Below are 16,044 nucleotides of genomic sequence, written 5' to 3'. Positions count from 1 at the left end.
GTACCAAAGCAATGGCGGTGAGGAAGTTGTGTCTTTTGGATTTTGCACTGTTGTCTTTTCAATGGTTCTCAGACTGGTTGAACCTTTAGCAGCTGGGGTGATATTCTTTACTGTTAAGGTTACAATTGGATGTGTTGGACGAATCTTAAAAGATGAAACTTTTATTAAAACGTTTGACTTAACTAAAAACATCTTCCTTTTTCTTCTTCTTCTTAAATATGATTTATTTATTTTTACTTCAGAAGTTTGATGACCGTTGTACAAACTAATCCAACCTAAATGTAGAGGAGGAGAAGAAGGGGGGGGGATTTAAAAAGAGCAGAGGAAAAAGAAAAGAAAGCATGAAGAAAACATAAAGAAAGGGATGGGAGGGAGGGAAGGAAGGAAGGCACTTTATGTTGAAACAGAAAATATTATATAAGGAAGAAAATGGAAATAACTTAGGAAGGAAGGAAGGAAGGAAGGAATTGCACTTAATATTGAAGGAAAAGAGAATGAAGGAAAAAGTATTGGAAGGATTGAAAGAAGGAAGGAGGAACAAAGAATTACACTTAATATTGAAATGGAAAAGAAAATATAATGAATGAAAGAAGAAGTATAGGAAGGAAGGAAGGAAGGAAGAAACAAAGACTGTTGAAACAGAAAAGATAATATAAGGAAGAAAATGGAAAGACGTATAGGAAGGAAGGAAGGAAAAAAGGAAGACAATGTTGAAATGGAAAAGAATATAAGGAAGAAAATGGGAAAAAGTATAGGAAGAAAGGAAGAAATGTACTTAATATTGAAACAGACAAGGGAATGAAGGAAAAAATATTGGAAGGATTGAAAGAAGGAAGGAAGAATGGAAGGAACAAAGACAATGTTGAAATGGAAAAGAATATAAGGAAAAAAATGGAAAAATGTTAGGAAGGAAGAATTACACTTAATATTGAAACAATTGAATATAATGAAGGAAAAGGAAACAGGAATAAGGGAGGGACGGAGGACTTCAGCTCCCAAGGCTGGGAAAAGAATCCGCACTAGGGACAATGCAAGCTATGCTTCACCCCGTCAGCAATGTTCCCTCTAATTTTTTTTCAGTGTGAGCGGAAAAGTATTCTGGGAGTTGAAGTCCACAAGGCTTAAGGCTGTCAGGTTTGAAGATCCCTGGGGGTTTTTTCCTAAAGGGTTAGGGGTGCGAGGGTCTTGTAACTTGACAGCTTTAAGACTTGCACGCTTCAATGCCAGAGTTTCTGAGCCAACATTTTGGTTGCTAAGCAGGACCGTTGTTAAGTGATACTGATATTATATAACACTTTTAATTAAGCGGGTACCTTGAATAAACATAACTTTGAGTTTCAAATAATACTGATTTCGTTGTTGTCTTAGGTGACATCTGTGAAAAAAATTAAGGTGCTCAGGCATGAAAATGTGCCGCTCAAACACTATACTTTTCCGCTCACACTGAAAAAAAATTAGAGGGAACATTGCCTTGAAGTTTTGCATGCTCATGGGCCAGAGATGGGGGTCAGGAAGGACCATCCAGCACTTCTAGCCCTGGGAATCCAACTGCAGCAGCTCAGAAATCCTGGCAACTGCAGTGAAAGGCTGGCTCTTCTTCCCTTTCTCCATCCCGTCCATTGACTATCCAGCTAATTAACAGAAGGGCTGAGGTGGGGGATTGTTCTCGTTGCTGGGTGAGTATCTCCCAAACAAATTGTCTTCTCAGCAAAAGCGTCTTTGATCGCAGCCTACAAAACCTCCAGTGATAGAGAACGTGCCCTGACTCCAAAAGGATTCAGGGGGTCCCAAATCCCCCTTCTGGACACAGCCACACCCAGAAAGCCTTTCTCCTCAGAGTCCATGGGCAGTGAGGGAGGCATGGCGGCTGCTGGGGCAAACAGCCCCACCCTTTGCTTTGTGCCACAGTTAAGGGTCTCCGTGCCGGGATGCCAAAGTCCCAGAAGTTTACAAAGTTACACATTAACACCCAAAGCGTGAAGAATAAACAGAGTGAACAGTCTTAGTACATGAGAGCAAAGATGACATTGGTGCCGTTACTGAAATACGGCAGGAAGAAACCAGGAAGATTTAAAATGTTCAAAAGAGGCCTAATAAAAGAGGAGGAGTTGCACTAAACCTTGATAAAAATGCAAAAGAAAAGAAAACCATCTTGAATGCATTTGGGTTAATATGAAGGGAAAACTGAATGAGATTGCCATAGGTGTATACTCCGGACCACCCAATCGGAGGGACTAGATCGGGGGTATCAAACTCAAAGGTGCTTGGTTATGGCCCATGGGGGGTGCCCTGGAAAAAGCAAAGGACCGGCCCGCTATGTGCAGTGATGTGTGCAGCCCCACTGAGCCCTGTTTTCAGCGGTGATGGCCTCCTGCAGTCCTCTAACAGCAAAAATTTGCCCCCCGCAGCTCCATTTTCACTTGCAGTGTGTTAGGAAAACAAATTAAAAGAAAAAGAAACTTTTGCACTTGAGCATGCAAGAAGGGACAGGAAAGGAAAACAGGAAAGAGAAAGAAGGAAGTGAGAATAAGGGAGGAGAAATAAGGAAAAGGGAAGGAGGAAGAATGAAGAGGAAGTAAAAAGGAGGGAGGGAGGAAGATTATATAGAGATGGAGGGTCTGAGAGAAGTCCTGCCTTGCTCACTTAGCCACCCCAGGCGCTCCCAACAGAAGTGACCATGAGATGGCGACGCCTACCCTGAAAACACCCCCCCCCACTGCCCCCTTGCCCTCATAGGTCAAACCCGACCCTGATGTGGTCCTGAATGAAATCAAGTTTGACATCAGGGAACAATATGAATATTTTGCTGATCATTTAGCTGATGAACAGGAAGCACAGAAATGCTTTCACGATTCTGACAACTGGAAACACCTAGTCTCTGCACCTAGTGGGAGATCCAACAGGTCCCTAATGAGTCTTGTTCATTGAAAACATTCTTATAACTGCCCATCTTTCAGTCAACTCTCTGCAGCTCACAAAAAGCAGTTTTAAAAACAATACAACACATAAAAACAGAAAACATTGAAAATAAAAACCAACAAACAAAAGACTGGCATCAATCCACATCAACTTCTCATTGTCTGATCTCCCAGCACCTGGAGGAAAGCCAGGGGTTTAAAGCAAAAAGGATGGAGACTGGTATCTCACAAAGCTTTGTTGGCCTTAGAGAGTCCCTTATAGTGGTTTCTGCTGGAAGACAAGTGGACCATTCAGAGAATTCAACCAATAGGAGTTTCGGATATCTGGAAATGGTCTTCCATGTTTCTGACATTTGGAAAACCCACATAGAATAGAGTGTATCAATCAATGACAGAGAGAAGCTCTTTCACACCCACAACAAAAAAGGCCAAATTAGCAGTGGATTCAACCAGGGAACACTTGCTTCAATTAGAATCTGAGTGGGATGATTATTTAAAGGCAATTTATTAGAGGATTGTAGCAAAGAGATTTCCATCAATGAAGAGGGGGAATCCAGGAAACAAAATTTGGCTTCATTTTATACTCCATACAGTAGAAAAAGTAGAAAATGAGAGTTGATTGCATGGAAGAAATCATCCTGCTAAATTGCATTTACATCAAAGACATGGACAGTAACATCCCATAATATTAAGCATAACAACTGAAATGAGCATTGCATTAAAAGAACATTCACAAGGGAAATGGCATCCTGAGTCACATAAGTCTCTTCTGAAAAAGTACAATTTCAGGAGGTCGAAACAGCATGTACAACAGAAAAAGTCCTGTTATTCAGCCTGAGACAGTCCCCTATTTGCCAGTTATTATTTACTCTTCTTAATATCTTTCTTACTCACCCCCCCCAAATTGGGATTATTACAAATATTATCATGAATATCCTTATTCTGTTGCTCTGTAGGTACACTGAGAGCTTGTGCACTCGAAACAAATTCCTACCCTCTCTATTCACACTTGACCAAATTGAATATGCGATTGAATTCAATTCCTTAAATTCACACCGGGACTGAGGATCTTCTCACACTCAGGCATGTTTATCATTTTTCTCCCATGTGAATTCTTTAGTGTCGAAGGAGCTTCCTATGCTCAGTATAGCTCTTTCCACCCTCCAGGCATTTATGTGTTTTTTCTACCTCCTGGATCCTTTTGGGAAACCACGGGTCTTCCCAAGGACCCTCCGTCCTCCAGGCATATATTCGGTTTCTCTCTCCAGTGGATCCTTTGATGTCTATAAAGGCTGCTCCTCTGACTGAAGTTCTTTCCACATTCCAGGCATTCATGAGGTTTTTCTCCTGTGTGGATCCTTTGATGTTTATAAAGGTTGCCCCTACGACTGAAGCTCTTTCCACACTCCAAGCATTTATGGGATTTCGCTCCTGAGTGGATCCTTTGATGTTTATAAAGTTTGCTCCACTCACTGAAGCTCTTTCCACACTCCAGGCATTTATGAGGTTTTTCTCCTGTGTGGCTCCTTTGATGTATATAAAGGTGGTCCCTCCGACTGAAGCTCTTTCCACACTCCAGGCATTTATGAGGTTTTTCTCCTGTGTGGATCCTTTGATGTATATAAAGGTGGTCCCTCCGACTGAAGCTCTTTCCACACTCCAGGCATTTATGAGGTTTTTCTCCTGTGTGGATCCTTTGATGTGTATAAAAGCTGTTCCTCCAACTGAAGCTCTTTCCACACTCCAGACATTTATGAGGTTTTTCTCCTGTGTGGCTCCTTTGATGTGTATAAAGGTTCCTCCTGTCACTGAAGCTCTTTCCACACTCCAGGCATTTATGAGGTTTTTCTCCTGTGTGGATCCTTTGGTGTGTATAAAGGTTGCCCCTATGACTGAAGCTCTTTCCACACTCCAGGCATTTATGAGGTTTTTCTGCTGTGTGGATCCTTTGATGTACATAAAGGCTGTTGCTTTGACTGAAGCTCTTTCCACACTCCAGGCATTCATGAGGCTTCTCTCCTGTGTGGCTCCTTTGATGTGCATAAAGTCTGCTCCTCTGACTGAAGCTCTGTCCACAGTCCAGGCACTTGTGAGGTTTTTCTCCTGTGTGGCTCCTTTGATGTGCATAAAGTCTGCTCCTCTGACTGAAGCTCTGTCCACAGTCCAGGCATTTATGAGGTTTCTCTCCTGTGTGGATCCTTTGATGTACACAAAGGCTGCTGCTATGACTGAAGCTCTTTCCACACTCCAGGCATTTATGAGGTTTCTCTCCTGTGTGGATCCTTTGATGTACACAAAGGCTGCTGCTATGACTGAAGCTCTTTCCACACTCCAGGCATTTATGAGGTTTCTCTCCTGTGTGGATCCTTTGATGTACACAAAGGCTGCTGCTATGACTGAAACTCTGTCCACACCCCAGGCATTTATGAGGTTTCTCTCCTGTGTGGATCCTTTGATGTACATAAAGGCTGCTGGTATGACTGAAGCTCTTTCCACACTCCAGGCATTTATGAGGTTTTTCTCCCGTGTGAATTCTTGCATGTTGCCTAAGTTCTGCTCTATAATTGAAGCTCTTTCCACACTCAAAGCATTTATGTGGGTTTCCAAATGAGTGGATTTTTAGATGGTTCTCAAGATGGTCGTTTCTCTTGAAGGACTTTTCACATTCCGGGCACTGATATTTCTCTTCTTCCTCCTGGATCCTTTGGGGATTTCGGGGTCTTCCGAAGTAGCCTCCGCCCTCCAGGACCGTATCGGAGTCTCCGCTCATTTCCTTTTCCCCGCATCGCCCTCCAGGCAGCGGCCTTTCCCGGGATCTTCCTGAGTTCATCCCTCCTGCAGCCCCGGAGCTTCCCGGCCTTTCTCCGCCCTCTGCCGGGGAAACCGCACAGGGATCTCCTGCTCTCGGGCGGCGCTTTCTTCCTTCCCCCGCCGGGCTCCTCCGTGCTCCTGCAGGGGAGAGAGAGAGGTGGTCACGGCTGCGTCCCCTTCCCCGCAGGAGAGGCCCAGGCCTCCGCCTCCGCCTCCCACGGGCCTCCCTACCAAAGTCCCCCTCAGCCGTCAGACCAAGCCTCGGGCGCCCGCCCTCTCCTCCCTCACAGGTCTCCCTTCTCCGGAGGAATCTCCCGGACTGCAACTCCCGGCGTCCCTTGCGCCCTACCTGCATCAGTCCGCATGCGCACCTTTAATCGAATCCCCCCCCCCCCCGTTGCTTCTCTGTATCGGAAAATGAGGGCCAGACTGTCCTCCGCCCCGTTTTTGGCCAAGCTCCGCCTCTTCCTCTCCTGGTACCGCCTTCTGTAGCTCTCTTGGTCCGATTGCGGAAGTCGGGAAGAAAGCGCTTTTCCTACCAGATCGTGTCATTTGCATCGGGGAACCTTTTACGCTCATGCCTTCTGCAGCCCCGGAGCTTCCCGGCCTTTCCCCGCCGTCTCTCTGGGACGCCACGAAGGGACTTCGTCCTCTGAGGGGGCTCTTCCTTCCTTCCCCCTCCGGATTCTTCCGTTCTCCTGCAGGGGAGAGAGAGACATAGAAAGAGGCGGGTGACGGCTGCGTCTCGCAGCCTCCCCGTCCGAAAAAGACCCTCCTGCGACCCGGACTGCGACTTCCAGCATCCCCTGCGCCATCCGGCCTCCTCTTTCGCCCATTCATTAAGCTCCCTAGTTGCCCGTTTTGTTTCCGGAAGTGGAGGCTTCACGCCCTGTTTCTCCAGAGGTTCCGCCTGTTCCTTTGCAGAGACCGGTCCCAAGCAGTCCTCCTGCCAATCGCCGCCCTCCCCAGAGGACCAATCGGCGTGCGCCTTCCTCCAACCAGCCAAATAGCGCCTCCGGTGTTGATGGTTGCTATGGTTCCCAGTGGAGCCGTGGGCGCAGGGTTCCCTTTGATCTTTGGGGTCCTTCTCCCCCCCTCTTTCCCCCCTATTGAGGCCGGGCTCTTCTGGGGCGGAGACCTTATAGCCGCCTATATAGGGGAGCCAGTGGGGTAGAGTGGGGAGAAAGCAAAAGAGACTGAGGTCAAGTGTGGGGCAGCCGCTCTTTCGGTCCAGCCCACCTCACAGGGTTGTTGTTGGGGGAAGAGAGGAGGGAGGGGTCACCGTGGCTGGAAGGGGGAGGGGCTCCGAGAGCCCCAAATAGTCTCCTTCCTTTTCTTGTAATTGTTCTTATTTGTAGAAATAATAAAGTCAGGATCCAAATAAATAAAGTCTCCATATGTGACTCACTCAAGTCTTCTTTGAAATAGCAACTACAGGGCCAAATGCCAAAGCAGATGTCTTTGGAGGACCTAAGAATGAGAAGATCCTGCTAACGGTCCCTGCTAATGAATTTCCTCTCATTCCAACACATTATTGTGAGAAAAAGGAAGTAGAAAATTGGGCAATTTCGATATTACCCAAGTTGTACTACCTGTACAACAGGAGGGATGAGAAAGGAGAAGGTGGATCTGGGGAGGGAGGGGCTGATAAGGCTGCTAGAAGGAGAGAGGGGCTGGATGACTCAACCCTGCTTACTGTCTCTGGGGTGTATTTTGTAGTTATTGTTTGTGAAGGTTGGTTATATTGCCCCCAAGCTGTACAGGTAGTCCTAGATCTTTACAAGAAGCGGTAAGCAAGAAAACGGAAGTGTTGATTTTCATTTTACCAAGACATTATATAAAAGATTGCAAACTCAGAAGATAAATGTATAACATTTGATTCCCTACTTTATCTAAAATACGTTTAGCTTTCAGGTAATCAGACCATTTATATACCTTATAGAAGCTTGTAAATTAGCTAATTCATCTTCAATAGTTTTAGGGTGCACAAATGTATAACATTTGATTTGTTGCATTTGTTCCCGAATGCTGAAGATGAGTGAAAGGAAACCAATCCACGGATAGCAGAATCAACAGCATTTTATTGAGCATCAGACATGATTTATATAATTTCTTAGTTTCTCAGTTCTCACCTACTTTACCTGTTATTTCATTATTGGTTAACAAATCTCCAAGGTACAGTAATTGGTTAGCAATTACATCATTGGTGTTCATGAGAATATGCATGTTTTCTTACACAATGAAAGAATCAAATGTTATACATTCAAAGCAGCAAATGTTGCAGGTTATACATTGTTTCATCCTGTGTCCTTGTACATGCTTGGGAACACTGCAAGCAAAGAATTGCTGAAGTTTGCAATTATGTGTAACTTAAGGTGACTAGACGTCCCGCTTTTGAACAATTTGTCCCGCGTCCTGCGGCATTTTTAAAAAGTCCCGATTTTTCGGTCAGCCGCACACATGGCAAGAAAACAACGCACAGCAGTTTGCAACTGCCGCACAGTGATTTCTACTGTCACAGGCTCCGGAAGCTGGGGAGATCCTTTGCATGTGGCTAGAACTGGGGATTAGTGGCGTGGGGTCAGGTTTGCGGAGCAGAGGGCTGAGCTGGGCGAAGCGAGGTTTCTTTTTTGAGGGGGAAGTCCCTGCTCGGCTGTGGCTCCGTTCCCCGAAGTCTGAAGGACTTCCCCAAAGCCCCCAGTGCTCAGTTCCGGGCCAAGCGGCTCAGCTATTGGAAGTTGTTTTTTTTTGCCCGCTTCTCTTGGGCGCCGCTCTCCCTGCAGCCATGCCGGTCTTCCACACCCGCACCATCGAGAGCATCCTGGAGCCGGTGACCCAGCAGATCTCCCACCTGGTCATCATGCACGAGGAGGGCGAGGTAGACGGCAAGGCCATCCCGGACCTCACCGCCCCGGTGGCTGCCATTCAAGCCGCCGTCAGCAACCTGGTCTGGGTGAGCTGATGGGGGTGGCTTTTGAAAGGGTTGGGGGGTGTTGGGGGAAGGCAATCGGGGGGAGGCTGCTTTGCAACTGCCAGCAGTCCCATCTAAACTTCTTGGTTCGCCCTCCTCGGCCCAGAGCAGACTATTCTCGGGAAAGCCGGGTTCTTCCTCCCTCCCTCCCTTCTCTTCCCTTCCTCCCTTTCGCCTCCCTCCCTGGGGGGTGTTCTTGATTAAAACTTTTGCCGCCCGGCGCTGCGGCTGAGGTGAAACTGCCAAGCTCCCGCCAGCTCCCCCGCCCGTGGCAGCGACGTCTCCCCCTCTGCTCAGAGCACCTCAGCTGGGCACCGCATTATCCCTGCCCCCTCCTCCTCTGCCGTGCTTTTGAGGAGCCATGAGGCCGCGGGAACCAGTAGGAAGGCGGCGGAGGGGGCGGGAGCAGGAAAAAAAAGGCCACATGGCTTCTCAAAAGCACAGCGGAGTAGGAGGCGGCAGGGGTAACGCGGTGCCCAGCTCAGGTGCTCCAAGCAGGGGGGGGGGGACTTTGGCAGTTTCACCTCAGCTGCAGCGCCGGATGGCAAAATTTTTAATCAAGAACACACTGCCACCCCCCTCCCCCACCCCCAGTCAATGGTGTCCCGCTTTACCAATTTTAAAATCTGGTCACTTTAGTGTAACCGCAGTTCCAAGAACCATCCAGATGATGCATTGTAATAATCCTACATGTGGGAATTCTCAAATTCAAAATAAAAGGTCTCATCTCATTGAAAAACTTCCCAGAAATACTCAACAGGTTTTAATCACCTAGAAACGATGCCTGACCAGGTTCTGCAGGATTTTCTGGGAGATGACACATCCTCTCCACAACCGCTGTGTTACCTCCTAGGGAGAGAAGAGACTCTGCGGTATCTGGAGCAGCACATCGGATTCAATCACTTTTCTTCCGTTTGAAGAAGTATCAACCCTTTGAATTCCCCCCACACACAGAGAGAGAGAGAAAGAGAAAGAAAGAAAAAAGAAAGAAAAAGTGAGAGATGAAAGAATAGCAATAGCAATAGCAATAGCAGTAGACTTATATACCGCTTCATAGGCCTTTCAGGCCTCTCTAAGCGGTTTACAGAGAGTCAGCATATTGCCCCCAACAATCTGGGTCCTCATTTTACCCACCTCGGAAGGATGGAAGGCTGAGTCAACCCTGAGCCGGTGAGATTTGAACCGCTGACCTGCTGATCTAGCAGTAGCCTGCAGTGCTGCATTTAACCACTGCGCCACCTTGGCTCAAAAAAAGGAAAAAGGGACAGAGACAAAAGGAAGGAAAGAGAGAGCTGGGGGAGAAAGCACATGGCCGGCAAGCCACTCCCACAAAGGAGGCCACACCCACAGAGTAGGTTCAAAAAAATTTGAAACCCACCACTGACACATACCCATACATATGCTACACACACATAGACACACGGACAGTTTTGAGAGCAGGCATCAGAATTTCATAATGTTCAATGGACATTAAGACCACTTTACAGCCACAATCTTCACATGGCTCCTTAGCCGATTCTCCCCAAGATGTGTCCCCCGGGAAGGGAAGCCATCATGGATGCATTTGCATGGCCTGCTCAGCTTGGCTGGTGTTAGGTTAACTTTCCTTGCAGTCAGCCGGTGACTGCATTCTAGACAACGACAAACCTGCATACAGACGGAGGTTGAACAACTAGCCTTGGAGTGCAATCCGAACAATTATGAATTAAATACACTAAAAGCCATAGAAATCTTGGTAGATTTTAGGAGAAACCCTCCCATACTATCACCTCTTACAATACGAAACAACAAAGTTATCAACAGTAGAGACCTTCAAGCTTCTAGGTTCTATCATATCTCAAGACTTAAACTCTCCTGCTTGAGCAGAGGGTTGGACTAGAAGACATCTAAGGCCCCTTCCAGCTCGCTGTTCTTATTGTGTTAAGGGAACTTCCTCCATACATCTAAAAACACCTGGAGAACCTCACTGGGCTCCTGCATCAGATTATATCAGGTCTTTAATGCAAAACAACGAGAACATTAAAATGATGTCAAATTTGCAGCCCCTGCAGTTCTCACCTCCAAGACCTCCCCGCTTTACCAAGGGAGGAACCCCGGATGGGGGGGAGCTGCAGCCAAAGAAGGGCCCCTCAACCTCCACCTGCCTTCATTTAGTGGGGAGGAGGGGACCCAAAAAATCAAAGGGAGCCCCTTGCCTCACCTCCAAGTGAGACTAGGGACTCTTGTAGGTGGCCTCTAGCTGGCTGAAGGAGGGTGGATGCCGATTTAGCTGATGAACAGAAAGCATAGTGATGGGGGACTTTCACTATCCTGACAACTGGGGAACCCCAAGTGACTACTAGTCTCTGCACCTAGTGGGAGATCAAACAGGTCCCTAATGAGACTTATTCATTTAAAACATTGTTATAATGCCCATCTTTCAGTCAATTCTGCAGCTCTCAAAAAACTATTGGTATCAATATTTGGAAAACCCATGGAGATTGTATCAAACAATGCCAGGAAAAAGCACTTTCACATCTGGCACAATAAGGGCCAAATTATCCCTAGATTCAGCCAGGGAACCCTTGCTCCAATTGGACACCGAATGGGATGTCCATTTAAAGGCAACTTATTAGAATATTAAGGTATTTCCCTTAATGAAGAGGGAATCCAGGACACAGAATCAGGATTCCTTTTATACACCATACAGTAGAAAAAGTACAAAATAAGTGTTGATTGCATGGAAGAAATATGAGTGGATAAAAATAGATTAATTTTTTTTAAAAAAAATATTTTTTAAAATTAAATCTTTTTTTGTTATTTTTTTATCAAATTTATTTTAATAAAATGGTAAAAATCTAAACATAAATATCTATTTAAGATGCATTAATAATTTAGTTATAAATTAAAGCAAAGTGCAGGAATGTTCCTTTATCCCACTGATATGCAAATCTATGTACAACTACAACTATGATTGTTTGGCAATAAATACATTTGTACCACCAGGCTCCAAGTGTGGGAGGAAAAGGCAAGCGGTAAAAATGGAAGTGAAACCTTCTAAGCAGCTTATAAATGAAATATTAAAAAGCACCTGCCCTTTCAGATCCATCATGGCAGCCTCTGTTAGTGGGCATCCACTCACCTGCTACCCACCACGTCCCTCATCTTGTTGTGTCCCTGCCGCATCACCAGCCGTCCCATTAAAAGGAATGAGACTGTCAATGAGTCAACAGCGGGTCAGAGGAGGAGCCTCTGCGTGACAGACATAAGTCGCTCTTTAAAAATTGTGATTTAAATCGAGTTGATTTAAATCAAGCCTTTTTAATAGTGATTTATATCATGATTTAAATCGACCTGCTATAAATCAAACCCACCCTGGAAGAAATCATCCTGCTCAGTTACAGTTATCTAAGAGACATGGACAGTAACATCCCATAATATTAAGCATAATTGAAATGAGCATTGCATTAAAAATAGAACGTTAACATGGGAAATGGCATCATGAGTCACGTGAGTTTCTGGTGAAAAGGTACAATTTCAGCCAGTTGAAACATTTAGCATGTACAATTGAAAAAGTGCTTTATTATTCAGCCTGAGATTTGGCAGCTATGATTTACCCTTATTATCTTCTTTACTCAACCCTCATATTGGAATTATTATAGTTATGTCATGAATATTATTATTCTGTTGCTTTGTAGATACACTGAGAGCTTGTGCAGGCAAGACAAATTCCTTGGGTGCCTATTCACACTTGGACAAATTAAATAGGCAATACAATTCAATTCCTGAGATACACTCTGGGATTGAAGGTCTTCTCACACCCAGGCATGTTTATCATTTTTCTCCCATGTGAATTATTTGGTGTTGCTGGAGGCCTCTACGCTGAGTATAGCTCTTTCCACATTCAAGACATTTATGCGGCTTTTCTCCTGAATGGATTGTTTGATGCAGTGAAAGTTTTCCTCTCTGACTGAAGCTCTTTCCACACTCCAGACATTTATGTGGTTTCTCCCATGAGTGGATTCTTTGATGTCTGTTAAGGTGTCCTCTCCGACTGAAGCTCTTTCTACAATGCAGACATTTATGTGGTTTTTCTCCTGTGTGAATTCTTTGGTGTTGACGGAGGCTACCACGCTCAGCAAAGCTCTTTCCACACTCAAGACATTTGAAGGGTTTTTCTCCTGTGTGGATTCTTTGATGGGTATCAAGATTTCCCTTTTGACTGAAGCTCTTTCCACACTGCAAACATTTATGTGGTTTTTCTCCTGTGTGAATTCTTTGATGGCCATATAGACTTGCTTTTGTACCAAAACACTTTCTACATTCGAGGCATTTATATGGTTTTTCTCCTGTGTGGATTCTTTGATGTCGACGGAGGTGTGAACCACTAGTGAAGCTCTTTCCACACTTGAGGCATTTGTAAGGTTTTTCTCCCGTGTGGATTCTTTGATGGATATCAAGACTTCCCTTTTGACTGAAGCTCTTTCCACACTCCAGGCATATATTCAGCTTGTGGATTCTCAGATGTTTTTCAAAGTTTTGAATTGTTTTAAAGGATTTTTCACATTCCCCGCATTTGTACTCTTCTTGTAAATGGACTCTTTGATGTATATAAAGGCTGCTTCTCTGACTGAAGCTCCTTCCGCACTCCAGGCATTTATGAGGTTTTTCTCCGGAGTGGATCATTAGATGCCTTTGAAGATGGTCATTTGTTTTGAAAGATTTTTCACATTCTGGGCATTTGTATTTCTTTTCTCCTGAGTGGATCCTTAGATGCCTTTGAACATGCTCAACTGTTTTGAAAGATTTTTCACATTTCGGGCATTTGTATTTCTTTTCTTCTGAGTGGATACTTAGATGCTTTTTAAAAACATCCTTTCTTTTGAAACTCTTTCCACACTTCAGGCATTGATACTTCTTTTCTCCCTCCTGGATCTTTTGGGGATTCCCTGGTATTCCGAAGGACACTCTGCCATCCAGGCATATATTCGGTTTCTCCCTCCAGTGGATCCTTTGATGTCTATAAAGATGTCCCCTTTCACGGAATCTCTTTCCACACTCCAGGCATTTATTTAGTTTCTCTCCGCAATGGATCCTTTCATGTCTATAAAGATGTCCTCTTTGACGGAAGCTGTATCCACACTCAAAGCATTTAAATGGTCTCTCTCCTGTGTGGATTCTCAGATGGTCTTTAAGTTCTCTATTTCTTTTGAAGGCTTTTTCACATTCCGGGCACTGATAGTTCTTTCCTTCCTCCTTGATCCTTTGGGGATTCCGGGATCTTCCGAAGGAACCTCCGCCTTCCAAGCCCGTCTCAGGGTCTCCGCCCGTTTCCTTCTCCCCGCATCGCCTTCCAAGCAGCCGACTTTTCCGGGGTCTCCCTGGGCTCATCCCTCCTGCAGCCCCGGAGCCTCCCAGCCTTTCACCGCCGTCTCACGGGGAAACCGCGCCGGGACAGGGCACGGCTGCTCTGCGGGGCCCGCTCTTCTCCTCCGCTTCCTGCCTTCCTGCAGGGGAGAGAAAGAGAGAGTGGCGGGTCAGGGCTGCGTCCCCTTCCCCGCACCGAAGGCCCAGGCCAAAGCCTCCGCTTTGAGCGGACCCGAAAGTTATCCTCCCAGACTGCGACTCCCAGCATCCCCTTCGCCAAACCTGCATCATCCGGACTCCTCTATCGCCGATTAGGCAGCTCCCTCTGTGCCATTCTTTTTCCGGAAGTGGAGACTTCAGCCCCTTTTTTTTCCAGAAGTTCCGCCTTTTCCTTTATAGGAACCGCCGCAAGGAGTCCTCCTGCCAATCGTGGCCCTCCCCAGAGCGAACAATCGGCGTCCGCGTTCCTTCAACCAGCCAGATGGAGCGTGCGCGCGGTGGATGGTTGCTATGGTTCCCCGCGGAGGTGGGGGAGGAGGGCTCCCTTTGATCTTTCTTTGGGTCTTTCTCCCTCCCTCTTCCCCACCTATTGAGGCCGGGGGAGCTCAGGGGCTCTTCTGGGGCGGAGATCTTATAGCCGCCTATAAAGGGGAGCCAGTGGGGTCCAGTGATGGAGGCACTGGGGGAGAAAGCAAGAGAAGCTCTTTCACTCCAGTCCACCTCACAGGGTGGTTGTTGGGAGAAGAGAGGAGGGAGGGGTCACCGTGGCTGGAAGGGGGTGGGGCTCAGAGAGCTCCAAAGGCCCCTCAGTCCAACCCTGAGCTTCAAATAGTCTCCTTCCTTTTCTTGCATCTCTTCTCCGCCTCATTTGCACAAATAATAAAGTCAGGATCCAAATAAATAAAGAAACTCTCCATATGTGACTCACTCAAGTGTGTTTTTAAAGAGCAACTACATGGATACATTTTCTTCCTGGATATAAGAATTCTGAATTCTTCCACAAAAGGAGACCGTCTCCAGTTAAAGAGGACCTAAGGAGGAGAATCTCCTGCCAATGGTTCCTCATAGTGAATTTCCTCATAGAAATCAATACGTCATTGTTGGAAAAAGGAAACAGGAAACAGGAAATTATGCAACGTTGATAGGACCCAAGTTGGTTTGTTTCTGTGTCTCTTTAACTGCTGGATCCATCAACCTTTGGAACGTGGCCAGAAGAGGGTCTTGTGCCTTGGGGGGGACTCAACATCATGAAGCTATGCAGTATTTTCTTTTGGCAGAAATTGTTCAAGGCAGACAGCATTTTTCTTTGGGATTCACAAAAAGGTTTCTTACCTAAGGAGAAATCATGGAGGGAGCTCACCTGGGATGATGGAACAAAACACAAAAGAGCATGGCAAAAGAAAGGGAATGCGATGGGAAGCTCATCCAGAGCTACCTTAATGAGTGGAGCTTCCCTTGACAGAAGCAGTCTACATACAAAAAATCTGCCTTTTGTGAGAAATGGGAAGCTTTAGTGATTGATTAGGTTGCCTCCTATAGACATTTGCCTGGCATTGGTGTATGTGTAAAAGGGGACCTTTGGTAGGATCAGTGGTGGGTTCCTATTGGTTCGGCCTGGTTCTGTGGTACTGGTAGTAGGTTGGCAGCCTGGGTCGCTGGAACAGGCAGTGACTGAGGCCTGGTACGCTCCCAAAACAGTTATTCCAAAAGCACCATAGGATCCACCATTTTGTTTTTGGTTTCTGTGCATTGGCAGAGCAATTTTCATTGTACCTCAAATGCGTGCGCAACGGTTCCCTGATCCAACCAGCAGTAGCGGCTGCCAGAACCTACCACTGGGTAGGATGCCAAGGGAGGCCTGTCATCTCCTAGGGAATTCTGGTGGCTTTATGACCTCATTCATGCAGTCTAAGCTGCCAGTTACTGCCATTTATCAGACTGAAGATGCCTTCCAAGAGGTAAGTTGGTTTCAAAAGGGCTCCTGGACTCTGGGAAATC

The 16,044-nt window shown here is 46.1% G+C and overlaps 1 protein-coding gene across 1 annotated transcript; it reads right to left on the bottom strand.

Annotated features, from left to right (window-relative positions):
* Window positions 1-3,406: 3,406 nt before the first annotated feature.
* LOC106545644 (uncharacterized) lies at window positions 3,407-14,420 on the bottom strand. Its single transcript, XM_087704550.1, has 3 exons — window positions 14,329-14,420; window positions 12,517-14,186; window positions 3,407-5,517 (listed from the first exon to the last, which is right to left on the bottom strand). The coding sequence occupies exons 2-3, from the start codon at window positions 14,068-14,070 to the stop codon at window positions 4,090-4,092; spliced, it is 2,982 nt and encodes a 993-aa protein (XP_087560676.1). The 5' UTR covers window positions 14,071-14,186; window positions 14,329-14,420; the 3' UTR covers window positions 3,407-4,089.
* Between the last annotated feature and the right edge of the window lie 1,624 nt (window positions 14,421-16,044).

This window comes from Thamnophis sirtalis, unplaced genomic scaffold (assembly GCF_051295495.1).
Source record: "Thamnophis sirtalis isolate CommonGarterSnake01/CBP01778 unplaced genomic scaffold, rThaSir2_p1.2 scaffold_2, whole genome shotgun sequence".
Lineage (NCBI taxonomy): Eukaryota > Metazoa > Chordata > Lepidosauria > Squamata > Natricidae > Thamnophis > Thamnophis sirtalis.
Note: the sequence above shows the minus strand (reverse complement) of the source record. Positions and strands in the feature narration are given on the sequence as shown.

Excerpts from the sequence above, each read along its gene's own strand:
- LOC106545644 (XM_087704550.1), bottom strand. The coding sequence starts at position 14,070 with ATGAGCCCAGGGAGACCCCGGAAAAGTCGGCTGCTTGGAAGGCGATGC. Across the intron at positions 5,518-12,516 it reads TAATTCACATGGGAGAAAAA|CCACATAAATGCTTTGAGTG; the intron begins TGATAAACATGC and ends TCATTTGGAAAC.